This window comes from Homalodisca vitripennis, chromosome 3, assembly GCF_021130785.1.
Source record: "Homalodisca vitripennis isolate AUS2020 chromosome 3, UT_GWSS_2.1, whole genome shotgun sequence".
NCBI lineage: Eukaryota > Metazoa > Arthropoda > Insecta > Hemiptera > Cicadellidae > Homalodisca > Homalodisca vitripennis.
In genome coordinates, this window is record NC_060209.1 from 208,213,533 (window position 1) to 208,241,525 (window position 27,993).

Here is a 27,993-nt window from a genome sequence, read left to right on the forward strand (position 1 = left end):
ATTTAAGTATTTTAAATTATATTTTTCAACTCTTCTATGACAATCTGTTCTCTCGCAATTGGTTTGAGACGTCTCAAATTAAATAGCCTCTAAAATAAACTAAGTTTTAAATAAATGAGCTATCAAGCAGACAAGGGTTTCCCTAAAGTAAGTGTGTATCAGTACATGTTGGTGTCATAGTCATAATAACTAGGAGCACTCGCCAACTATTGTATAGTAAAACTAAAAATAAATCAAAAGGGGATTGATGGAAACTATTGATCATTTTCTGAATATTTTATTTGGAGTTATTAAAAGTGAAGTACAACACACAATTGGTTGAGTTTGTTGTGTCACACAGAAGTCTCTGTCTTGAGAGGTTTCTGAGCTAGAGGTGACTCCAGACAGATTGTTACTGGCCCGTCATTGTTGATGTTAACCACCAGTTCCGCTCCAAACCTTCCCTCTGAAAACAAAATTCATAACAGAATTTCACATAGCAGAATAGAACAGGTGTTTTACTAAAATTTAGTTTCATTTTATTAGTTTGAATCAATTGTTCATAGTTTACATTATTTCTGACGGGTTCAGTTTTTCATCATTCTAAGGCATTGCACTGTTAGGAAATGCAAATGTTACTTGATTCATTTGTATCGTGATATTATAGCTAATAATTAGATTAGGGATATTGAAACTTACAATATTTTTACGTTGTCAACATTGGACACAATTTTATATTCTTGAATTCTGTACTACACGTGTCTTACATTTGGTGAAATTACATCAAAACCTACTTTTTTGTCATTAAAAATAATCTTGAGCAATGAATTATGATTGCAAACACTAATTTACCCATGAGAAAAATATTGTATTGGATTGACAATTCCTCAACAAACTGGAGAAGGAATTCATTACTAATATAAACAATTTTATAAAAGGGATATGCTCTATCTTTCTGTGTAATTTCTGCCCTAGCCGCATACCCGACACTGCCCTCGCTGGACTAGGATTTGGCAGCTAACACGAATATCATCGTCCTGCAGTTAGTAAAGATTACTCAAGAATATCCGTATCCCCACTCTTCATCTGATCATCCTGCAATAGACCCAGAATTAATACCGTTTGTTTGGATGTGTCAACAGTTGCCATCTGGCTGTAATGGTTATCACCTAGCAAACATGCGCTCACTCTTGCACTTGTTGTAGAGCAAAAAATGAACTTATCAGTATGATGTGTGACAACCAGTTGACTAGCAAACTTTAACCCCGTCAACCAGCTGTAAAACAGCATAGTTCAATATCATTTCAGTTAAAACAAGAACAGCTGATTGAACTAGAAAATGTTTGATTTGTGAGATCTTAGCATATTGTGCAGGTGTGACCCATCATTGTTGCACAACTATTTTTAGTTGAACAACCAATCTTCCAGGGCTAATAGCCCTAATCTGATTCAGTACGTGCAATACCACCATCAACCGGAGGTACGAGTTGTATCACTTGTCCATGGTTAATAGCGCTTTGTTTTTGGCTATAATTTCTTTTTTGGTGCCATTCAAACTGTAAGGTCATCACACGTTGGAACTAAATATAAGCATATCATTATAATGGTTTACTGTGGTATTATACAATGTATTGTTGTTATTTAGCATAGTAATTTCATTTTTGATTAGTGCAAGTACATGTGAATGTAACCTTAGATATTATTCTTTAAATTTATATTATTATATTTCAATTATTTTATTATTGTTATATTCAACAATCAGAAAATTTATAGTATGTTGTATCACGTCACAAATAATCTTTTTCACTTAACTTAGACCTCTGAAAAAATTTACTTGAATCTAACCTACACCATGACTATATTATTAGTTATGATTCAATTCAATTCAACTTTTCAATTCAAAAACTTATTTATTTCCAAATAAAGAAATTACAATTCCATAATAGATTAATTTATACTATATATATATTTTTTTTAATATGATTAAAACATAAACATTTCTTAAAATATAGGAAAAAAGTACCCACATAGGCAAGCCTGTGCGTGGGTACTAGTCGTTAAAAAAAGATAGGGCGACCTAAATTGCTGATAAGTTTTAATCATATATAAGACTCAGATATTTAGTATACAAAAAGCACGTACATACATGTGTGAATATATACATATACACACATACATAAACCTTGCTCCCTGTACAGTAGAGTAAAAAGTAAAGTAAAGGGCCAATGTTGGTACAACAGATAAAGGCTTAGGTAAAAAAAAAAAAACTCCTATCATCTGTAACTGGACACAATAACTTTGGCTGTTGCCTCCCCTTTCCAAATCTGTAAGCCAATTAACCAATATATCTCATTTTTATTTTTTGTGTTTTTATGTTTTTAATCAGTTAGTGGTCTCGGAAATTTTCTAATCAAAATTTGCATTATATAATGAGAATGCTTTAATGTTAATGTAAAGCTTTTGTTGATCTGTCTGAGGATATTTACTGAAACCGAACTCCGAGTTCCTTACCTATGGTTAGTTCATATAAAAATTGATTTATTGTTCTTATCTGTATAATTATATAAATGCGAATGTTTGTTTGTATGTTCCGTTATAACTCTGGAACCAATGCACGAAACATCGTGAAATGTTGTACAGTGATTCTACACGTTCCTGGAAGTAACATAGGCATACTTTTAGAGATTTTAATAGTTTATTTCATTAATTTTTTAATTATAAATTGTTGTTGATGGTGTGTTTTATATTGGATCCGACAGACTGCACTACGACACGTAATACAAAGCGAACTGATACTTAACAGCTGATAATACTTTCAGCTGAAGTTCATCAAAGAGGCAGAAACATTTGTTTACATTTAAAATTTAAAACATTTTTATTGTAAAGTGCTTGATCAGTAGTGTTTTTAAATTCAGATTGCATCAATGATCAATTAAGCGAGTTTCAATTAATTAAAATTTTAAATTTCATGTAGCTGCCTAAATAAAAAAATAAATATTCTTATTTTGTTTTTCATGTGATCTATTTGTACTGCTCAATGCATCCGTTTATCAAGCATAATTCCTAGATATTTGTATGAATCGACGTTGCATATAGTGTGACTGTACGACCGACTGTACCGACTGTACAGCTGTACGACCGACCGGCTCTATGACACCTAGCCACTTCGTAACCTGCATGTCTTGCGAGTTTGTGGTTACTCATCTGTAGGCAAGAAGTTTTGTTTGTGATGGCGGGAGATGAAGTGGACTGCTGCTCACCTCCCGCAAAAACGATAAATAAAAAAAATCGTAAATTGGTATTTGGTAAATTGGGTTGTAAATTGGTTAAAAACGATAGTAACAGTGTGCTATGTGAGTCTTTCTGTCACACCTGGCATCACATTGAATGTGTGGATATTTCTGATGAAGATTTTGAGCTTATGCGAGAATTAGGTTTGAAATCCAAATGGGTTTGTGGTGTTTGCATCTCTCGTACGAAATCAGTGAGGGAAACCTGTAACCTGGATAATCTTATCCATTTAACTCAGGCTTTTGACAAACTTTGGTGCAAAATTTGGTTGATGAGTAAAGCAACCTAGTAAAGCAATTTTTAAGGTGTGGAAGTGGCAGGGTCTTCTCTCTTCTCAAGTGCTGTATTTTCATGCGCGCGCACCTGGAAACTGGCTGATCCAAATCTTGTCTTCTTTGATTATTTCGATCAGGCTGAGCTGATCTGACGGACTTCTGACTATCCTTATCACACTCATTTTTTATTTCGTACTACCCTCACCTGTAAGATAAACTTCCCAAAAATCTTCCCAACTATACTCTACTATACTAAACCTAAATTTCTTTCTTTATCCAAGCCAAGGTGGAACAGCATATGCTGAGGGCTGTGTGATCAAGGGTGTGCTTGGTCGTTAATATTCGAACTCTGGATATCTGGCGTTTAAACATAGCCTTCCCCAAGTAGAGCGGGACAATGCTTGGGGTGACCTTTAGATCTCCACTACTCGTGGGAACAAAATGAGTAAAGAAATGTGGGGTCCCCATGTTAAATGATCATCCACACAAACACCCAACAACTTCACATTATCCAACAATTCAATATCAGAATAAATAATGTAATTTATTTGTCTCAGGCTAAAAATTATATGCTGTGTCTTGTTTTCATTCAACAAAAATCCATTGGAGTTAAACCACAATGATGCTTGTTGAATGGATTCCATTGAAATTTGTTTCAATTCATTCAGGTCATTACTACTACTTAAAATGGTTGTGTCGTCTGCATATAATATAGTTTTGGAATTGACTGAGAAAGGTAAGTCATTGATAGCTACCAGAAACAAAAGTGGTCCAAGAACATAGCCTTGAGGAACTCCATACTCAACCAAGAGCTCTCCTGACCACTTTCCCTCGGCAAATACTTTCTGTCTACGATTACTTAAGTATGATTAAAAAAAACCAACAATATTCTCACTTAAACCATAATATTTTAATTTCATAAGGATGTCATTGTGATTTACACAATCAAACGCCCTGCTCAGCTCAAGTCACAGAGAGTGGCCTGAGCAAAGTCTTTGTTTTCAAAAGCATTTAGCACAAATTTAACAAGGCTGTCTATTGCATCAAAGGTGCTTTTTCCTGACCTAAAGGCAAATTGTGACATACTCAAGAAGCCATTAGTTTCCAAAAAAGATGCTAATTTGATCATATATCAAAATTTCAAATAATTTTGACAGTATTGGTATAACACATAGGTTCTCAAAGTGTAGGGTGCGACCCCCAAAGGGGGCGCAATGAAGGTTTAGGCGGTGCCAATGCTTGCTTGAAATATTAATTTAATTTACTTATAAGATAATATATCAAACTTCTTATTTTTAAAATTACAAGTGTATGGTCGCACTTGAATTTAAAAGGGAAAAAGTGGCTGGCTAATAAAATTGTGGAAAGTGTTTAGGCGTATGTCAGTAGGCCTGGTTTGTCCCAACCCTAGTGAAACTACTCATTCGGAAAAACTCCAGACATTCTGTAAGGAGCCCTCTAAAATAACTTCAATTAATTTCTTACATCAGAATGTACAGTCTTTATCAAATAAAGTTCAGCTGCTTGAACAGATTTTTATCTGAGTATGACATAGATTTTCTGTGCATAACAGAACACTGGATGTCGGAAGACGAGTTAAACGAGTACATTACTTATTAATGATAGGCTACTAGTGTCTAATTTTTGTAGAACAACTATTGGTCATGGAGGGACTGCTATTTACTCAAGATACTCTTCTCAACAAGTAAAGGTAAATCAAGCAATTAATAGTTTGTCAGTTGAATTGGACTGTGATCTGTGCTGTGTTGAAGTTGTTGACCTGGACCTAGTGCTGGTTACAGTTTACAGGAGTATGAATGGAGATTTTATTTCTTTTCTCAATACAATGGAAAAAGTACTATCATATATTAATAGACTTGACAAAAAAATCTATAATTTGTGGAGATTTTTAATCTAAAATTTTTAACTAGTGATAAAGACGCAGACCCAGTTTGTGAACCTGTGTCTTACTTAATGGCCTACAACTGACCATTCACGAACCTACTCGAGGTAAAAACTGCTTAGATAATTTTTTTACTTCTTTGACCTTACAAAATTGTGCTGCTACAGTTATATTAACTGTCATGTGAGTGACCATTTGGGACAGCTATTAATTGTTAACAGTACTTATAAGGAAAAATAGCTCTTATCTTGCTAAAAAAGAACTGTCATACATGGGTCCTAGCTTAAAGACTGTTCCTATTCTAAGTGACTCTAACATCAATGTATTCAATTTTACCTTGCCAAAGAAAAATGGAGTGATATTTTATTTGCTAAAACTAGTGTAAATGAAATGTTCAATGCTTTTATGCTCACAGTTCGGTAATTACTTTAATTTAAGCTTTAATAAACAGGTTAAGATTAAAAGGAAAAATACAGTAAATATTGGTTCTAAGGCTAATGTAGAGTGGTACACTGATGAGCTGTGTGCTAAAAAAGAAAGGCTTCACTTACTTTATGAACATTTAAAATCTTCAAAAGGGCATGAGTTTGAAATGTATAATGTATTGTAACAAATCTGAAAAAAAAGATTATCGCAAGCAAAATTAAACACACAAAAAAACAATATAATTCTAAACTAGTAAAGGAGTCAGGAAATCAGAGCAAAACCCTTTGGCAGATTGTAAATAAAAGTAGGAAAAGGTGAAACTAAAACAAAAGACCCAAATATTTTTTCATCAGATGAATATAAACAGGTTTTTTATTAACATAGCCAGTAATGTAAAGCCGAAATTAAACAGTGTAGCAGCTAATGGGCTTAAAGCAATGCAGTATGTAAATAATTGCAAGGTACCTGAGCATATGGTAGGGTTAAGTTTTAGCTATGTAACTGAAAAAAATTGTCTTGGATGCAGTTAGTCATTTGTCTAGTAAGTATAGTAAGGACCATTATGGCTTGAGTAACGTTTTACTGAAAAAAATAATAGATTTGTATTTCGAATCCTTTGACAAGGCTAATCAATTTATGTTTGGCCCAAGGAATTTTCCCAGATTGCTTAAAAATAAGCAAGGTCATTCCTATATTTAAGAAAGGTAAAAAAGATGACTTGAATAATTATAGGCCTATAACGGTAGTTCCTGTCTTTTCTAAGGTCTTAGAGTTAATCATAGGCAAACAATTAATGTTTTAATTTTGAATTGAATAGGCTAATATGTAACAATCAGTTTGGCTATAGAAATGGGTTTATCTACCACACATGCCCTTATAAAGCTAGTTGAGGGTATACATGATTGTTTTGAGGTAAGGACCTTGCTGCGGTCACGTTCTGTGACCTCAGCAAGGCCTTTTGATTGTGTTTCACACGATCTTATAGTTTCTAAGCTTGAGTATTTTAGGGTAAAGGGTGTGGCTCTTCAAATCTTTCAATCCTACCTTGAGAACAGAGTACAATATGTACAAGACAGTAATGAATCCTCATGTCTCTTGCCTGTCACGTGCGGTGTTCCGCAGGGATCTGTTTTGGGTCCTTTATTATTTATTATTATGGTTAACGACCTCAGTAGTAATATTCCTGCGGAGATTATTCTCTATGCAGATGACACTACTGTCTTAAATAGGCATGAATAGTGAAAGTCTGGCATTAGAAAATGCTAAATATAATCAAAACCCTCATTGAGAATTGGTTTGGCTGCTAACGAACTAGTGTTAAACAAGGAAAAAACCAAAACTGTACTTTTTTCTCTTAAAGAAAAAAATATGAACTTAGATAGTCCAATGTTCTTAGGATTAACTTTAGACCCCAACCCTTAATTGGCACCAACACATATCTGTCCTCAAAAGTAGGCTTAGTAAAAGCATTTACGCTTTAAAAAGGTTAAGTGGTGAGTTGGAAAGGGAAGGCCTGAGGCAGCCTATTTTGGTTTTATTTCATGCCCATATGTCTTATGGTTTAATAGTATGGGGTGGTGCTCCCAAGTCAGAAGATATATTTGTTGCACAAAAAAAAAGCTATAAGAGTAATTACTGGTTCCCATAGAATTAGCCCATTGTAAACAATTATTTATTGAATTAAGAATATTGACTTTACATTCCATATACATATTTCAGTGTCTCATGTACTTGAGAGCTAATTTAGACAAGGTACATACAAGAAGCTCCATTCATTCCCACAATACTAGATCTGCAAATTTAATTAATTTACCACAAAATAGGCTATTAAAAAGTGAAAGAAATCCCATAGTTATATCAAGCCGATTAATGAATAAGTTACCCGACCCAGTCAAGAATTTAGAAAATGATAAATTTAAAATCTGTATCATAAATTTTTTATTAAAAAAATCCGTTTTATAAAGTGGAAGAATTTCTTTCTGAGAGTTGGTCCGAATTGGATTTTAGCCTGACCTGACGCTTTCAAAGAATCTTTTGTCACTTTGTTGCTAAACAAATATATGTTTAAGTAAAATAATATCTATTTATTGTAATGTCCAATGTGTTGTTTATTATAATGTTTAAGTTAGGCCTGTTTGTAATTTATAAAATGCTATTTTGATTAAAATATTTACTAGTATTGTAATACTATATTGCTGTTATTTTATATTATAGGGCCTACTGTAGTCTTAAAATAGTCCATTGGCTTAGGTTATATTTATGTAAACAAATGGCTTGTGTGTAGAAATATTAATCTCCATAGTTACATGACTTGCCTATGTATTCTATGGAATATCTTGTGGTGAATAAAGATTCTATTCTATTCTATTATATTAAGTCATCTTAGTAATAGTGCCAGATATTTTATTTTTATTAGTTTATCGGCAGTAAAATATTTTGAGTGTATACCGAAATGTTTTCAGTACAGCACTGGAGATGCCTCGCGTTAGCGCCTGGTTGTTGTGGTTTCCACATTACTCGTGAAGTACAACCGTAATTCACTAGGTTTTACAAAAATAATAAATGGCCAAGAACGGCCCCAGTGCGTAATGTGTTTAGTCGTCCTGGCCTCTGACAGCATGAAACCTATCAAACTAAAAAGACATCTTGACTCCACTTAATCCAGGTGTAGGCCAATCTTCCTTTCTTCACCAGAGACCTTGCCATCCATAACACCAACTTGTTGTGGAAAGTTAAATGCTTGTTCATAAAACCGATGGAAGTGACCCGCGACAGATCTTTTGTGTTCACCCTCTTCTGTTTCGCCGCTGCCAGCCATTCTGCTCGCCGAGGTCTCGAAATAAACTGCGCTACTATGGAATTGCTACGCCCTGGCAGCCTGTGCACTATACTTAAGTCCTGTTTAGCATAGGAAACGCCAATAACATTAGCATGTGTCTCTGTAGAGCATGTTTATGCGTTCTAACGGCATAAACATTTTCATTTTTGTCACGGAACACCTCTTATTTCTATGTTTCTATTCCGTGAATACTGTTGCAATTCATGCACCTCATATTGTATATCGAACACCTTTTTAAAAACATTTCTATTTTCGGCCTTAAAAACTTCACAATCCGCCTTTAATACAGCATCTCGGCTTCCACCACAGAGAGCTTGGTTCTCACGTTATCCAGTGATTCCTCAACATAAATCATGGTGGCCTCCAGATTCACGAAGCTCTTGGGTTTTTTTAGCAAGATTGTGCCATGTCGTCCTGTTTATTTTTAAAAACCTTTAATATGTAGGGAATCCTCACTATCAGAACAACCTGGGAGGGTCGATGAGTCTTCAGAAGATTCATCACAACAACAGCTAGAAGAGTCATTATTTCACATTCTCTACAACTTATTCACGGTCCGGAGTCAGCAGCAAGCTGCATGAAATGCGGAGCTACATTCAACGCACTGGGCCATTTCTTTTGGTTTGGAAAACCCGGAGTTGCAATATGCACACAACACAATGAAAAGATTTTCAGAACGCACTGACAATAAAAGTTTAACTTATTATATTCCACGATAATTAATATAAATAATATTGTACTCTTAATTCTATCTAGAACTTTTGTACAACAAGGTGTTGCAATACAATGGTGTTAAAAAATAAATAATTAATAATAATAAATAAATAAAAATGTTTATCTTGGTCGAGCGTTCATCAAAGTACAATCTCTGCTTTTCATGACAACTCCTGTCAAAGTATACAAAACTCATTTCATATATATGTATATCTACATGAAATAAATAAATAAATAAATAAATAAAATATATATATATATATATAAGTAGATATGAATGTAAGGGTTCTAGCTCACTTTTGGGACAGTCAGAAAATCAACGTAAAATACTGTTTAAAGGACAATAAACTAATCTGTAACTCACGAATGAAAAATTAACCGAATCTATAGCCGTTTTACTGTTCATTGTAGGCTTCTAATTTATAAGCTGTTTTAATGAAAAAATCCAGAAATCTTAATAAAAAATCTATAAACGGAAATAATGAAATTTGCTAACAATCACTCGAGAAGTCGGGGAGAATGTGAGTAAAACCGCATTCTTTTCACGAGGTTCTTCATTTACTTTCTCCAAAATGTACTATAAAATCATCAAAGATTTCAGGTTTAAAATCGTAGTCAAATTCAATGTCCAAATAGTGAAAGATTATAGGTAAAATCTTCTCATAATAAACGTGTGTATTTAAAACCTACAAACCTAATGTATTCTTTGAAAAGGAAAATAATTTTGTCAACGGTTCCAAGAGATAAGTAAAAATTTTTATTCTGTTTTCTAAATTCTGTAACAAAATGTGTTTTGCTTCTTGTCTCCATATTGTAATTTCATAAGCAGGTTATTCAAATATGTTAATTTATTTCGAAATTTCCTAGGCTTAGGTCTTTCGTACAAAATTAAATTACAATCTCTACAAACTAATCTTTTATCAATAATTTCTCCTCTATTATAACACTTGTAACAGTTGGCATTATACTCTTCCATTTACAAAAAGAATAAATGGAAGCTATGGAACTAAGTCTGCCGAGATATAAATTTTTCAGCGCAAATGTTTATGTTTATATTTCAACTACCGAGATAAAAAGAAATGATTTTATTTTATTATTCAACTATTTAGGATATTTTGTCTATGATTACAAAGATTATTACGGAAGAAATCGAGATTTTTCATCAGCGAAAGAGTATATTTTTAAAGTTTTAGAAGGAATGAAAGAGAACAATATGAACATCATTAACTACTGAATTTCTCTAATATCGTTCTTAATCACATCATAGGCTAAAAATTTCTCAGAAACCACAACCACATAACAAATCGCGTTTGTAACAGCATTTTGAAAATCCATATTGATAATTATATCGTTCTTTGAACCAGAAATATTTGTCAAACTCTTTGTTGTATCAATGACATAAATAGGTCTATTCGCTAAAAATTCTTTAGGATTGTAATACATTTCCATATTTTTGTAGTAAACTTTCTTAAAATCTTGATACATCTGATACATGATTCTGAAAAGACCACCGGAAATGTTTAAATTTTGTAATTCATCTGGATAATAAAGAACCATTCAATTTTACTCTGATATTTTTCACATTCAAACTATCGAACTTTGAAGGATTTTTTTCTTGATTATTCTGTCTATCTGTTTGAAAACCAATGATAATGAACTTGGGATTGAAGATATTTCTATAAATATTTGTGATATCGAATGAATAAGTTGTTCCGGAAATACCTTTTTGCTCAATACATTGCCAATCTAGAAAATTAAACGTGATGTTTTGAGATTTTATAATTTCATCAATCAACTGAATTTTACTCGTGGTTTTGTAATCAATCATCGGAACTCTAATGAAAAACTCGTTAATTGTAATTTTGCCATCAACAGGCATAACATTTTCCAGTTGCAGTCTTCAGAATCACATCATCGTCTTCTGCTCTTATAAAACTTAGATAAAATCCTCCTTTATAGATCGGAATAGTAACATTTTCAAAAAATCCTAAGCCGAAATGTGCTAAATCACCGACCGCTTCAAATTGTCCAAATTTAAAAGTTGATTCAAAACTGTTTGAAAATACATCACTTTTGGAATAACAAATAGTTCCTTTAATTGTGCTTAATTGGCCACAGTTTTCGACTTCTTCTATCAATTTATTGTGTTTTCTTACTTCAATCTTAGAAAATAAAAACGGTATAAAAATTATCGATTAATCTAACATTATCAGTTCCAAGATATGCTTGACCATCTTGTTTTGTTAAAGTTCCAGAAATATAAAACTGGAAGTTAGACGAGCAAAAGTTATCTCCAAAATCAATATTAAACTCAGTTCTTTTATTCGGTTCATTCAAATGTTGTTTACTAATTGGATAGAAATTTTTAAACTCCGCCCTTTCAATATCACTAGCATACTTTCTGTAGTCCACCATTTAATAAGAGAAAATTTAAACATCATGTATAAGAAAGATATCATTTTTTCATCGATCTAATGTACGTTTTTATAAGAAAAGATATAAATTAGAGTCATTTTTTTAATGATCTACTTCGTCATATTCAGGATTCTCTTCCTTAAATTTTGCAATTTCGGCCACATATTTCAATAAAATCTGCACAGGATAGTAACCGCTATCTATAATATTGTTCCAATCAACTGTATCTTTATTTTCATCCAAAAACTTTAGACTCAAGTGTTGATAGAGACAAAGAACAGACATATGATCTTTTAATTGATAATGTATATTTTCTTGAATGAACTCTGGGGACAGAGTTTGATATTTAGCAATGTTATACCAATTCAATTTGTTTACGTATAATCTCATCATATCTTCGGATAATTCATATTTTTGAGAAATGTCATCCCAATGTTCTTTTTTCAAATCTCTTTCGTGTTGCATGATAAAAAGATCGAAAGCACTGTAATGTCCCGCCATCTCTATATATTAAGAAAAAAATTTCAAGTTTTTATAAATTGACTCTTTTTTGAGTTACATTCAGCACATTTTCCCGAAATTCTTTTAACTCCATTGATGTTTGCATAGTATTTTATATCATTTGTTGCAGTTTTTTCTTTACATCTCACACAATATATGAGCGCCATTTATATAAGGAAATTTTATCATGCATAAAACCCTACGCGAATACCTATTTCAGTAAGATCTTCCTCCATATTATTAAGTTTTTTTTTCTAATTTTTGAAATTTGACAGCATAAGAATCATTGTATTCAACAAATTTATGACCAATATTCTCAAAAGTTTTCGTAGCATCTAAACTAAACTTATCAAAAGACTCTTTTAAATTTAGTAAGTTTTTCATTAATTTCACCAACATCGTCTACTGATCTTCTATTTCTGGCTTCTAACTTATCATAGACTTCTGTCGTAAAATCTTTAACATGCTGTTTATGATTCTCATAATTTTGTTTTAGTTCATTAAACATTTTAATAGGATCTTCTAATTGAATCATTACAACAACATCAAATGGATTAATTCCTTTACTAACACCGCTAATTCTTTTTCCTTTAAAATCTAAGGCATTTTTAACATTCGGATCATGTAAATCAACAATATCGATGTTTTCTGATAATTTTAGAGGTTTTAAAATTTGTTCTTTAACAACAACATCATGTTTGTCAATACCAGGTCGAACACCGACAATTCTTTTTTTATTAGCCAAACTAACATAATTCTTTTCAACTTTGATCGCTTCAGTAATTTTATCAGCTTTTTCGATATGAGACATTAAATTGGTAAATAATTTTTTTTACACCATCATCAACTTCTTTTTCCAATGTTTTTTATTTTATCAGCAACTTCATTTGAACTCATGAAATTTGCAAGTTTGTTATCATATTCTGCTTTTAAAATCTTCAATCTCGACAGCAAACATATCTGAATCTGGAAGGTTTTGTAATAAATTTTCTAACTTGTTATCAAACTCATTTCTCAAACTATCAAAATTCAAACTATTATCTACATTTTGAATAATTTGTGTACCAAATACGTCAAAAATATTTTGTGAATCCATATTTATTAAGCAATAATTTGTTAACAACTTCTTTAAAATCTTTACCATTACTCAGTTCATTCAAAACAAAAACACACAAATGTCCACAAATTGGGGGATCTTTATAGTCTTGAATCTGAGAGTCATTGTAGTAGACGCTTGATTTTTTCAAATATTTGATCAATTCTATAGGTGGTTTGTCCTCAATTCTTCCATACGAATCAAAATAACATGCATTCTTATCATTTTTATAATAACAAACCCAATGCGTTCCACTCCCCAAAATCGAGTCTAAATTCACAATTCCACATTCAAATTTCTTAACTTTTTCGGGTAATGTATCTCTCATGAAAATTCCTCTAAAATGTTTAATATTTTTGCAGATTTCTTCCAATTCTCCGAATGTTAAGGGTTCAAATTTTTTTTAATGTTTGATTTCACGTAATTCAAAGTTTTTTCATCTAATCCAGATCCTGTAACATCTTCCAACTCTTTATCTAACCAATTTAAAATGTTTTCGAACAATAGGAATCACATCTTTTTTAACGATTGGAGCAGCTTTACGAACATAAGGAACAACATTTTTAACAACTGGAATATTTTCTCCAAAATCTAATAAATCTTTCAAAAGTCCACCATTTTTAAGTTCTTTCAACTGATTATAAGAAAATTCTATTCTGGTTCCTTTATTGTTTTTCTTATGTTTTTCGAGTTTATTGTATTGTCTATTTGTTAAAAATATCTTATCTTCGCCATTTTTTAGTTGATCTATTTTAAATTGAATACTAACGGGTATTTTTTTCTTAAAAGCGGATTTTTAATTTTTTCTTTCTGATTTTTGCTGAAATTTACGTTCACCTCCATTTATATAGTTAAAATTTCAAGTTCTCTTCAATTCCCATTCCTAGTTTTCTCTTCAAAAACATTGCTCCAACTGATGGAAGTGCAACAAATCTTTCACCTAAACTAGCATCTTTTGATAAAAATCTATCCATTGCCTTATCTTGCAAAATTTTATCTGCTATATGTCTGGAATTTGTGTCTCTATGTTTTGCATAAAAAATATCGTGTTCCATAGCAGCTTGATCTAATTTATTTATACCAGGATCTCCTCTTTGTAGTCTTTTTTCGAGTTTTGTGCCAGGCCCCAGATACTGATAAGTTGGTACGTGTAATTCAAAAGGTAAATTGTTGATAAAATCATTCAAAAGTCCGCTACCTTCAATCATAGATGAACTTATTGCCGGCAAAACTCGTTTTAAATATTTAATTCCATCAGGTTTTTCAATCATTTCATCAAGTTTGTTCGAAATAAAATCTTTAATCGCTTTCTTTTCGTTCAAAAAATTGTTGTTTCCAGCCTTTTCTTGAGCATAAATATAATTTATAATTCCATCGAGTTTTGTAAAATCGTCGATATATCTGTACTCAATCTTATTATCATTGTATTTTCTTACACCTGACCCTTCGATTCGTTTTTTTTCCCCAAATTGGTTTAATTAATTTAATATATTTTTTACCTCTACTTGACTTAGGCTTCTTAGTAGATGGATCATTATTTTTGTAAATTGAGTCAGATTCCCATAAAATTTCTGTATACTTTTTCAAATCTTCTTCAGAATATAAATTATCTTTTGGAACGTCATTGTCTGTTAATAATCTCCATAAACCTTGAGTACCTTCGTACATTTTTTCATTAATAATTATATCATTTTGTTCAAAATTAACGGGTAAATTTCCAATCATAAAACTTTTCTTTTTTCTATCCCAATACAAACCAAATTTATCATCCTTCGCTCTAGGAAGAAATTTTTTACCAATTTCACCAATTATTATATCCGTTGTTCCAGGACTTATTGGTTCAACTATGGTAGAGTCTTCAATGATTCGAGGTCTAAATGGTGTTGAAGATGGTAATTTTGGCAATTCAAACTCAGATTCTGGAATCGAAATATCGGCAAATTGTCGTACAACTGGAACCAAATTCATTAAATTTTGATTATCGCTTAAAAACATTTTCAATTTTGCCCTCAACATTTTTTATTGCAGAAGTTACAGGTTGATTAATTTTTTGAATAAGTTCTTGTTCTTCTTCATCAATTCGAATCTGTTCTTTAAATTCTTTGATTAATTTCTTTTCGATTTGATCAAGTTTTTTCGCTTCTTCAGAAGTTACGTTCACCATTTATTTAGGAAAATTTTGAAACGTGGAACACGAAACGTGGAACGTAAAAACGTGAACGTGGAACGTAAAAACGTGAACGTGGAACGTAAAAACGTGAACGTGGAACGTAAAAAACGTGAACAGATTTACCGTTTTTCAGTTGTTTTCATAATGTAAATAAAAAGTAAAGATAATGTAAAAATAATTGTAACAAATATTTTATCAAGTAGATTTGCCAGACCACTGAGCAGCATTTATATTAGAAAATTTATTCAAATATTTACCATTTTTAGGCTTCAAAGTTAGATTAATAGTTAAAAATCCGTAGTCTTCCTTCCAAATTTTATCACACAGCTCATTAAATTGGTTAAAACTCATATCAGATCCCACATAATTGTTATAAATCTTTCTCGAATAGTGATCATCTTGCTTAAAAATACACAACATATTCAGATTATTTCTTATAACTTGTTTATCAACCTTTGAAAAGCATTGGGAAAGATAGATACAAGATATGTTTTTTGTGACGAGACATTACGAAATATTCCTTAATAACGTCCTGATTTTCCAAAATACAATCATCAAAAACGATTAACGAATTGGGTTTACACTCGCTTAATGGAACTATGTCCTCAGAGGCATTATAAAAATGTGATACCTTTTTGCTTAAGTTTTTCTCAATATTTTCAAATCTCTCTTGCAATTTTTTATAAGCGTCTTGTTCTAAAGATTTACTAAAAACATACAAATTGGAATAAGGAATCAACCTATTGTAGATAAAATTCAATAGTAAAGTTGTTTTTCCACATCCACTTGAACCAACAATTAACAATCTGATTGGTTGATCTTTTTTTTTATTTTCTTCAAACGTTTGAAGTTTTATCTGATCTTTTTGCTTTAAAAATTTCTCCATTTAAATAGCTAAAATGAAGCTGTTCAAGTTGACTTCAGAAAGCTCTAAATTAGTTTTAAACTTGGAACATCCTATACACTTAGAGGAAGAATCAAATTATTTTATCGGTTTAAGCGGTTTTTATTCTGACAATTTTGTAATAAATATTAGTGAAAGTTCTCCTTATTGTATAGGATTTAGTGAGAAGAACATAACAAAATATTATGGTTTAAACAAAGGATATTATACTTTCGATCAAATAAAAAATTCCCTTAAAAATTATCTGAAAACATTCAAACAATCAGATAAATCTTTAAACTTTGACGAAAACAAGTTTGAAATGCAAAAAAATTATCTCTCTAATAAAATTCAAATAAAATCACCAGTAAGAATAATGTTTTCAGCAATTATTGTAGATTTGTTAGGGTTTGTTCAAGAAACTATTGAGCCAAATCAGGTATATTTAGGAAATAAAACGCCAAAATTTAGACCTTTCGATGTAATTGAAGTGCACTGCAATCTCGTTGAACCTAGTTTTGAAAATCATACCGAACATTTACACAAAGAATCTGAAATTTTGTACACTTTTTTCCCAAATGTTGCTTATGGATCAAAAATCAGTGAAAAACCGAATGAAATCGATTATATTCCAATTAGAAAAAATATTAAAAGAATTCAAAAAATCGTTCTAACTATACAAGACTCTGAGGGAAATTTAATAAATAATGAGAGTAAAACAACAATATATTTAAGATTGTCGAAAGAATGATGAATCAAGGGGGGAACGAATCGTTCTTACCTTCAAACTTTCAAAACGAGTTGATAATGATGATAAATACCAATACTTTTATCTAAAAGATAAGGTAGCCCTCGAGGGCCACCTCACAAATATTCACAAAAAATACGAATAAAGACAATGTTAAAGAAAAAATACAAAGAAAAGCTTTGAAAACATAGATTCTGACAAGGGCGTCGATTCGACGCTCTTACAAAAATTTTAGAATATGAAAACACGAGACAAGCAATAATATTAAACGTTGATGATGATAAATCAATGTTTAAAGACATAAATCAAGGGGGTCTATTGAATAGACTACCTTTAAACTTTCCAAAATAACACTGTTTTCGTTAATGAATCTGGACTTTATACTCAAAATAAAAAATTGCTTGTTAAATTTTTTCTATCTAAATGGAGTCAGTTGTAGACCTACTCAATAATCAACTTATATTCAATAACAAACATATCTTTACGATTGTTGACGAAAACAATGTGATCTGGTTTAAGGCTAAAGACGTAGCAAAAATTCTAGAATATGAAAATACTATGCAAACAATCAGAATAAACGTTGACGAAGATGATAAAAACTTCTATTTTAATCTAAATATAAGGGGGGCTATAAATAGCTTACCTTCAAACTTCCAAAATAACACTGTTTTCGTTAATGAATCTGGACTTTATTCTTTAATTTTGAGATCGCATAAACCAGAAGCGAAATTGTTTAAAAATTGGGTTACGAAAGAAGTATTACCTTCCATTAGAAAATATGGTGAGTACAAACTCAAAAACGAAAATAAGCAGTTAAAAGATGAAATAAAACAGTTACAAATTAAAGATGAAATGAAATCATTGAAAATAGAGAATCAAGAATTGCGAATGGAGTTAATGAAACCAGATCTTGTTTGTAAAGATTTTGATAAGAAAAAACACCATGTTTTTGTGTTAATTAAGAAGAATCACATGTGGGAATGGCCTTATTACGTTATCAGAGCTCAGAAACGAGAAATACCAAACCGATTAAAACATCTAAAAATAAATTATCCTGAATTAGAGATTTTGTTCATTGATGACGAACCAAATTCTATCAATCTGTATAACCAAATGAAAGAATCTTTGAATATTTTATACAACGGAAAATCATTTTACTACAAATATGGCAGAATCTCGACTGATTTATAGAATATCTAAATTACACGATGAAAATGTTAAACTCTCGAATTATGATATTTTGTTTGTAAATGTCTTTTAAGACTATAGAATTGTTGAATTTCCCTTCCGCATACGCAATGAACTGGTCCAGCAAAGATTTCTCTAATACATTCTTTACAATATGCTTGTTTTTTATCTTTACTATAATGCCAATTGTTAAATTCAGAAATATTCTTAACTATTTTACAGCGTGTGCATTCTTTCTCTTCTAAAGTTAATTTTTCCATTTTATCATATAATTCTTTTCTATATATTTTTTCACAAGCCTTACAATAAGCTTTCTTTCTATCTTTACTATAATGTCGATTGTAAAATTCAGAAATATTCTTAATTTCTTTACAAATGTGACACTCTTTCTCTTCCAAAGTTAATTTTTCCATTTTATCGTATAATTCTCTTGCATATTTTTTTACGACAATCCTTACAATAATAGTATAATCCATCTTTTTCTAAGCTTATCTTTATGAAATTCTTCAAAATCTTTAAATTCCTGACACTTTATACATTTCTTTTGAGACTCCATTTATATAGAAAAAATCTTTGACTTTCTCAATTCATATTCATAAAACTTTCCGGTTATTTCTTCATTATTTAAATCTTTTATACTATAAGTTACAGGATCTGTGTTATTAATTTGATAAATCACAAAGATTTCTCTTGACCAATTGTTCTTATATTTGTTCGAAAATGTTTGTTTTTTACTAACAATTCTTACATGATCATTGACTTTAAATTTAGTTTTCGTGTGAATTTCTGGTGGAACATACTTGAAAACGGTCTCTAATAACTCCTTTTCTGCATCCTTATCTACGTCTTTGGGCTTCATTTTGATTGTGCTGTGAACTGTATCGTTATAATTGTTTACGATTTTTTGAAGAATATCGATCCATTTAAAGTTTTTATTAATCTCAAAAATTACTTTCATTCTCTCATTTTGAGTTCTGTTATATCTCTCTACAATACTTGATTTCTCTTCGTTTTCAGTATGATAAATCTTAATGTTGTATTTTCTCAAAACTTCGTTAAATTCTTTATTTTTTAAACTCTAAACCCTTATCTGTATGAAGTAGGTTTGGAGGTTTGTGATTGATCCTTATGGCATCTTTTACTATATCTTCGAAAGCTTTTGAAATATCCTTGCCGTTTTTTCTTTTGATAGCTCTTGACCAAGCATATTTTGAGAAAGTATCAATAACATTTAACATATACTTAAATCCATCATTTTGATCTGAATAGTTAGACATTATAACTAAATCTGCTGCCCATAAATCGTCAATTCCTAATGTTATAATTTTTCTCTTTTTAAACTTCTTTCGTACTGGTGCATGAATTTCTCTAGCTTCAATCTCGATTTCTTCCTTATTCTTAGATTCTTTCTTTACTTGTTTTTCATTTGGATTCTTTATAAATTTACTCTTATTTGTCTTACATTTTGAACATTTTGCTGCAATTCTATACAACCCGTTTTGAGTTTGAACGATTTTAGAATCTATATTTTTCGTTTTTTTCTTGCATTTGTGGCAGTGAATCAAATCATCTTCCATTTACATGTCAAAGTTTCCAAGTTTATTTAACTCATCTAATATATCAGATTTTGCTTCATTTTTATAGCCATAAGGTACTGTATCGATCTTATTTTCTAGAACGATTCTCTTATCATCTTTAGCGTTCAGTGCCAGCTTGTTTATGGTAACTGTGTACAATTCATGTTTATAGCTTTTTTATTACAGTCATCTCCCTAAATTCTTCTTTATCTTCGAACAAACATCTCTTCAAGTTTTCGATATTTATTGTTTTATTTACAACGCTTCTCTTAATTCCTTTACACCTAACTGGATTTTTGTCTAGATATTTGTACGAGTACATCTTTGATCTTAAACCACAAAATTCTTCTAATATCTCGCCGTTCAATTCGTCTTTGAATTTTCCAATAACTTTCTTGTTTTTAGTAGCGAAACAGTCGTGATCTTTTGGATAATCGCTCGTATCAAAGTCCTCTATATTTTCTTTAATAATTTTAAAAGGATCTCGTTTCAATTCTAGGAAATAACTGTCTGTATCCATGTAACACAGATTCAAATCTGGATCAAACTTCTTTAATTTGTTGTAATAAAACTCGTACATTAGCAATTTTGAGAGGTCGAGAACTGAAAATCCTATGTAAATCGGTTTTGTTAAATTTAACCTTTTGTTTGTACATGTGACTCGCTATACAGTTGTCGTCAAAGATATTGAAACATTTGAAATTTGTTTTCTTAGCTTGTTTCATTGAAAATTCTTCATTTCCTAGTCTAATATCACATCTGTTTCTCACATTTTCCATAGATTTTCCAAAAACTGAGTTGTTCATTAACTTGTAAAAGTCCTTCTCAAAGTCACTTGTAGCTTTGGTTCTCATGTTAGTATTAAAATCAATGTAATCTTTCATAAAAGGCTCCTGATCGAATGCAATAACTCTATTCACATGTTTCAAAATCATACCTTGTTCTAGATAGAATTTCAAATTTCTAGAATGAACAACATATTCTGTTTTGTTTAAAAGAGTTGTGCAAAGTTTGTTGTTTATAATGTTCTGGAGCAAGAGGTAAATCTTTGTGATGTTCATGCAAATTCGTTGGATATCCAAGATCAACTTCGAGAATATAGCCATAATCTTCGTCGCCAGTGAGTTCCAAAATTGTTTCTTTCCATTCTGCAGTTGTGTAAGTTTTTGGATCCATCCACTTGATATCACTAAACGGCAGTTTTTGCATTAGGCCATACCCATAAAGGTTATTAGCATCAACGTATAACAAATAGTTTTCGGGCTTTGTCTTATCAAAATCTTTTAAATATTTGTTATTTGCTTTCACATATCGTTTAATACACTGAGAAATGCCTCCACGAATACCTTTTTCAATCATTAAATACATATCGTAATCGTGTATCAGTTGAAGCTCAATTTTTCGTTAATTTTAACATAGCATCCCATGCAAGACTGGGAGCTGTTAGATAGTGTGCTGGATCAAGTTTATAGCAATTCAAACAAATATTCCTAAAATTTTCAAAGATATCAGCGAGCAATAGAACATCTTGAATGTTATAGAGATCGGAGTAATTTCCTAGATTTTTTACTTTTAATTTGTTCCATACATTTAAGTAGTGTTGAAAATCTTTCTCAGATATGCTCTCATCTGTCAAAAGTGAATAGAAATCTTGAATTCTCAATTCTTCTGTGTAATCAAGTTTTTCAATACTATCGATAAATTCGTAAGGAAATATGCCTTTTCCAGATAGAATTTTAAAGATTTCTTCTTCGTCATTTGGTTGTCTATCTAGAATTGCGTTCAGACCATCTTGTATAAAATGATTTGTATGTTTGAAATCATCTTTTTTGAGGTTTTTAGCTAACTTTTCTATAGACGATGCCATAAATCTGAACGTATCTACGAAAGAAAACTTGATGAACTTTCTTGGTTTATCATCTTCAAACTCATATCCATATCCAGAATTTACAGAATAATTTATATATTTCTCATCTGTGTTTGCGATCAAATCAACATTACCATACTGTTTTGCCAATTCTTTTATGTACAAATGAGTGTCGTAACATGACATATTGTGGCAGAAAACGGGAATATTTTGAGGAAATTTGAGATTCAAGTTACAAGATAAATGAGCTGAACCTCTAAATTTACCTGTTTAAATGACAATGATCTCGTACTTTTTTTCTTGTTTGATTATCAAAACCCTCACATTCACAAATATGACAAACGTTTGAATTTTGATATGAAATTTCTTCTTCTTCGGTCAATTTCATAGGTATTTTATTCTTAGAATTATACTTTTTAGCTATGTATTTCGATAATTTATTAAGTTCTTCAAACAATTTTGCAGGAACATTTGGCAAATCTTCTTCATTTTTGGCTCGATAACATATCGGCTTGTACATACGATTGGTCACATTAGACACTAAGTATAGAGTAAAACCATATGGAATGTGCTTCTGAATCTTGGTTGTAGTCGACTTTTTCGGATTGTTTTTGCATGTGGGAATCTTCTCTAATATGCTTTCAAAATCCATATAAATAACGTAAGGATGAGAAAATTTCTTTTGATAATTAGTAAATGATGTTGTTTGACCTGGAAACGGCATAATTGGCTTACAAACTTCGTGATTTTTACAAATTTCTAAATGGTCTGTTAAATCTCCAGATTTGTAGAAATGGCTTAAACATCTTCTGCATAGAAATTTTTTATTTTTACACTTAGATAACTGAGAAAATACAAGTTTGTTTAAATCTGTTATCAAAACATAATGAGATTTTTCATCTTGTTTTACATACAATAAATTGATTTCTAATTTGGCGTCATAAACTTCTGAAATTTGCAACGGAACAATATTGAGTTTTTCATTAAAACTATAGACATTTACAGACATTTTCGGATAATTATACTTTGCTTTACTGCTTCGTTTTTCAAATAATTGTATATCTTTTAAAGACATTGGATACTCGAAACCTGAAAATATCTCGTCATTTACAAATTGTTCGTATTGTTTTGCTCTATCAGCATTCTTTTCAGGTTTTTCAATAGCACATCGGATAGAATAAATAAAGCAATAATCATCTTTATTTTTGATATTTATACAAGCTTTCTTATCTTTGATTTTCTTTGGTAAATCGATATATGATCCTGCGTTCATAAATTCGTGTTTATTAAGGCTCAAAATCAGTTGTTTACAGCGTTTTAATGTCCATCCAGAACCTCGATTTGGATGATTTGTCTGTTCTCGATGTGTTAATTTATTAAATTGCTTAGTAATAAAGTCGTTTATGTCAAAGATTTCGTCTGCTTTTATAGTAAAGTACATTGGACAAGTTTGTGTTTCACACGTTCACTAAAGTACGTTCGTATTCGCATTCTAAAGAGAGATAGCCCTTCATATTTTTAACGGTTTTCTTGAAATTTTTCGATTAAACTTTTAATTTCTGGACGCAAAATAGAAAGATATTTGTAAATTGACATGAAATTTTCATTTAAATTCGTTTAAAAATGTATTGCTTGAAAAGACCATGGATAGAGGATAAAACTTCTACATCAATGATATTTTCGGGTTTCTCATTAAGAGTTTTGTCAATTTCTTCGATCATTTCAGACTTAGTTTTATCGTTTGTTTCAATGGACAATTTCTCAGCGATTGATTGAATTTTTTCATCTTTAAATAGATTGAGATCTTTTTTAATTTCCTTAAAATTTTTCTTTAGTTTCACACGCAATTTTTCTATATTGTACATCTTTTCATGATCGACAATTTGATTTTCTTTAGCCCAATTCCTCAAATAATTTAGTTCTTTCTCATAAAGTTCTTTGTTTTTTAGATGATTTTTTGAATTATAATGCCTGGTAAAATGATGTTCGAAAACATCTTTTTTGCAGTACGGGCAGGATATCTTTTTCCTCTCCATTTAAATAGGGAAAATTTGAATGTGCCAAGTTTTACTATTTAGTGAAATATCTTTTTATTAAGCTGAAAAAATAGCAATAATTCAGTAGATTTCTAAGGATTTTTATCAAAATTTTGATAAAAATCAGCACAATTTATGGTTAAACAGCCTTTGATTCTTCTATTTAAAGAAGAAAAATTTGTTTAACTAACACTTTGAAAAGTGGAGAATTTTACTAGAATTTTACACAAATCAGCACAAATTGTAGTAAAACAGCTGTAGATTCTTCTATTTATTATAGAAAAATCTGTAAACTAAGACTTAAAATTATTGAAAAAATAGTATAGTTATAGTAATAAAAGTACTTTTATTACTATATTGGTTTGTAGGGGGTAATTTAAATTCTATAATACTATTTTTTTCAATATTTTTTTCTTTAACTTTTCCAAGATTTTTCATTAAGATTTTAATATATTTACAACAGAATTTTCGAGAAATATCGTTCACATTATCAACTTTAAAGCTAAAAATTCGCAATAATTAGAGAAATTCAGTAGATTTTCAGGATTTTTCAAAAAAAAACTCTAGTATATATGCACCTTAAGAGCTGTGGTTTTGACCCTAAAAAACACGTTTTTTTAGGGTCAAAACCCCGGTTTTTTTTGTGTATTTTGGAAGTATAGTTTTGATTTTTCACCTTAAAAGTGTAGAAGTATTAATTTTTTTCTATGTAAATGGCGCTGTTACAAGAGTTGAATAAGGTTGGTGATTTAAAGTTCAAAGAATACAAGAGATTAATAGAATTAGAAGAAAATAAGAAATACAAAATTGTGAATCTGGAGAAAATAAAAGATAAATTCGGGTTTACAATAATTGCCGAGTTGGAAGATTGTAAAGTACACTTGCCAAACAGATTTTTAACTGTTTTGGATGAAAAAAAGATTAAAGAATTGAACAAAAATGAAAAATTACACTTGGTTGTTACTGGAAAGAAGACTATTAAAGATAAAGACTGTGTTACAATTAACTTCGTGGAATAAAGATTTCGAAGATTTCTGGATTTTTTCATTAAAACAGCTTATAAATTAGAAGCCTACAATGAACAGTAAAACGGCTATAGATTCGGTTAATTTTTCATTCGTGAGTTACAGATTAGTTTATTGTCCTTTAAACAGTATTTTACGTTGATTTTCTGACTGTCCCAAAAGTGAGCTAGAACCCTTACATTCATATCTACTTATATATATATATATCACAATAATACAATTACGAGTAACATTTATCACATAAATATTCCTGCAACACTTTTCTTAAATTTTAAGAGGCTTAGGTTTTTTATTGCAGTGGGCAGAGCATTGTATTCTTCTGGTCCAAAGTGTCTAAACTGGGTTTTTTCCTGTCTCTAAACTTGTCCTTGGTAGGTGTAATAGACCATCCTGTCAAGTACAGCGCTGACTCACCTCATACCTAAAAACCAGCTTTCTTCTAAGATATTCTGGCCTTCCCGTCTGAGAACCTCATGAATCAGTTTAACGGTTTGAAGATGGGAGCAACCCTCCACCGACATCACCCCAGCACTTAATTGGTACTTGCTTATGTGATCAAACTTCATCAAACCGTAAACAAATCTCAATGTCCTATTCTGTAAACGGGTGAGAACCATCACGTTTTCCTGTGTTAAACAGAAAGCAAAGGTAGGAAGAGCATAGGTTATTAAAGGGAAAATTGTTGATCCTATAATTTCCAATTTAGAAGAGACTGGGAGAATTGTGATTAGAAAAAATAAAGATAAGATAGATAAAAGTTATTATATGAATAAAAATGATTCATTAATAAAATGAGTACAGTAAACCAACATGGACAGGTAGGTGGTGGGACACTCGGCTACACATACACGGGTACACAGAGCGGCTTATCTGTATGACCTTCAGCATCGACCTACCTACCAATAACTGGCTTAATTTTGTTTTTACCCTCCTTAAAAATTGTGTTTTAGTACTAACGCCACTCTCAGTTTGGGGTAACCAATTCTCAGACATAATCTGAACACAGTTTTATCAGTCTTATATAGCTTATCAGATTTTTATATGTAACTTCAGTATCCATTAAGTAACAAATGTTGCTTAAAAAAAACACATGTAATAGAACCCCTTATACTGAATCCTGACGGGACCAGCTGTGGTCAGAACGGCAAAATGTTTGGAGGATAATCCTAGGACCAAAAAATAAACCACAAAAGTCCAAAATATTGAAAAAGAAAATCACCAATTCATTCAATTTTTTTACAGGTTTCTCATGGATCATCACACTGAGTTGCAAAGTTAGGATGGATATGAACATGATGTAATGGTTATGATGTTTTTGGAGTTTGCAGCTTTCTCGTCGAAGACTGCAGGTCGAGTCATGATCAGGAACTACTTTGTTTTGAGTGCTTTACAGAGAAAGAAGCCCTGGCCGTTTGGCTGTGTGTTCCCTTCATCAGCCTGGTCCTCCTTGTGGGATTTCCATTTCGATGAAGGACACTGTTAATCGGCAGTAGAATCCCTAACCCTACAAACCCTCCCCGGTTCCTCAACTACACGATACAGTTTAGCCAAGATATAATGGAGGTAGAGCTAGATTGCTATCGACTAATCTAACACTTGCACTCACCCTTGACCTTCTCTGGGATGTACTGCTGGCGCAATGTGGTGAGGAACTGTTGGTAGAACTGCTGGGACTGCTGAGGTGCCATGGCGTGATGGAAATCTAACCGGTTGCCCTTGAGAGAATGGTACAGAGTTATCTGACTGAGACACAGCACCTCACACGCCTGGTCCACCACACTGGCCGTCCACTTGCGGTCATCATTTCCAAACAATCTCAGATTCAAGATCTTTTTCACTCTAGGCAAATACAAAGACTTTTAATGTTGTGTTTAATCAATGAACAGAACAAATCAGAACGTTTCAATTAGATTTTACAATTAATAAATTTATTTTCTCTTTTTTCAAAACTTATGCCTTGGAGAAATACAATGTAAGCACTTGTAATAAACATACAAAATGAAACGCAGTGACTTACTGACAGCGGAATGCTGCAAATTCCTGGATGGAATGCTGAATTCCAACATGATGGTGCATTGGCACATTATTATTTACAAAATGTTAGAGAGCACTTGTAGATAAGTTTTCCAGGCAGATGAATTGGTCAAGATGGACCAATTAATTATTGGTCTCCTAGATCCCTTGGATTACTACCTTTAGGGTCATAAGCAACTTCTGAACTAAGAACAACAGAGATGCTACCAGGAAAGCTACACACTTAGTTTAGTTAAATGTGCCAGATTGTGCATAAATTATCAAGGAAATCATTTTCAACACCATTTACAAGGTATAAATAGAAGTAGGAATAAAAGATTAGCAAAGATCAGCAATTAAAATGTATTGTTTTTACGAAGAACGTTCATTTAATAAACAGAAATTGTATTTTCTGTCTTATTTTTCATATGTGTTGATTTAATTTTTTAAACTTTGTGTTTGTCTATTATTAGTCTATTTTACATTATTCTCTTTGGAGTTAAAATCTTTAAAAGTTTTGGTTAAAAGGTTTGCGTGTTTATTACCCATTTAATGAAGTTAATGTACTTTAAATCTAAACAAAGAATGTTTTTCAAATCTGAATTCCCAGCAAGTATGGCTTTGGTAACTTATTAATCTACTACTGGCTTGAGATTGCCTGTTTCGCTTAATACATACATACAATACCTTTTGTTTGAGTACGAGAATCTTAAAAGATCTGTCTTTTCAGTACATGGTCTACTTATGGAATTGATACCACTGTCACCTGGAACTCATTTCCCTAAATTCATCTATACATACATAAAAGTAAATTAATCTAAGTATACAGGAAAGGTATACTTACAAGTAATCAATGTCCTTTTGAGTATCATCTATACATACATAAAAGTAAATTAATCTAAGTATACAGGAAAGGTATACTTACAAGTAATCAATGTCCTTTTGAGTATCATCTATACATACATAAAAGTAAATTAATCTAAGTATACAGGAAAGGTATACTTACAAGTAATCAATGTCCTTTTGAGTATCATCTATACATACATA

At 31.2% G+C, this 27,993-nt stretch overlaps 1 protein-coding gene across 1 annotated transcript; it reads right to left on the reverse strand.

The window, feature by feature from the left end:
* Positions 1-261: 261 nt before the first annotated feature.
* Positions 262-27,980, reverse strand: LOC124358586 (D-aminoacyl-tRNA deacylase 1-like). Its single transcript, XM_046810889.1, has 4 exons — positions 27,953-27,980; positions 27,791-27,866; positions 26,540-26,772; positions 262-445 (listed from the first exon to the last, which is right to left on the reverse strand). Exons 1-4 carry the CDS (start codon positions 27,978-27,980, stop codon positions 333-335), a joined length of 450 nt encoding a protein of 149 aa, XP_046666845.1. The 3' UTR covers positions 262-332.
* Positions 27,981-27,993: the final 13 nt, after the last annotated feature.

Bases quoted from the DNA above. Each gene is read 5' to 3' on its own strand.
- LOC124358586 (XM_046810889.1), bottom strand. From the start codon at position 27,980: ATGATACTCAAAAGGACATTGATTACTT. The intron at 27,867-27,952 runs GTAAGTATACCT...ATTACTTGTAAG, and splicing joins CAAAAGGACATTGATTACTT to TATACCTTTCCTGTATACTT. The intron at 446-26,539 runs GTGAGTGCAAGT...TTTTGTTTTCAG, and splicing joins CATCCCAGAGAAGGTCAAGG to AGGGAAGGTTTGGAGCGGAA.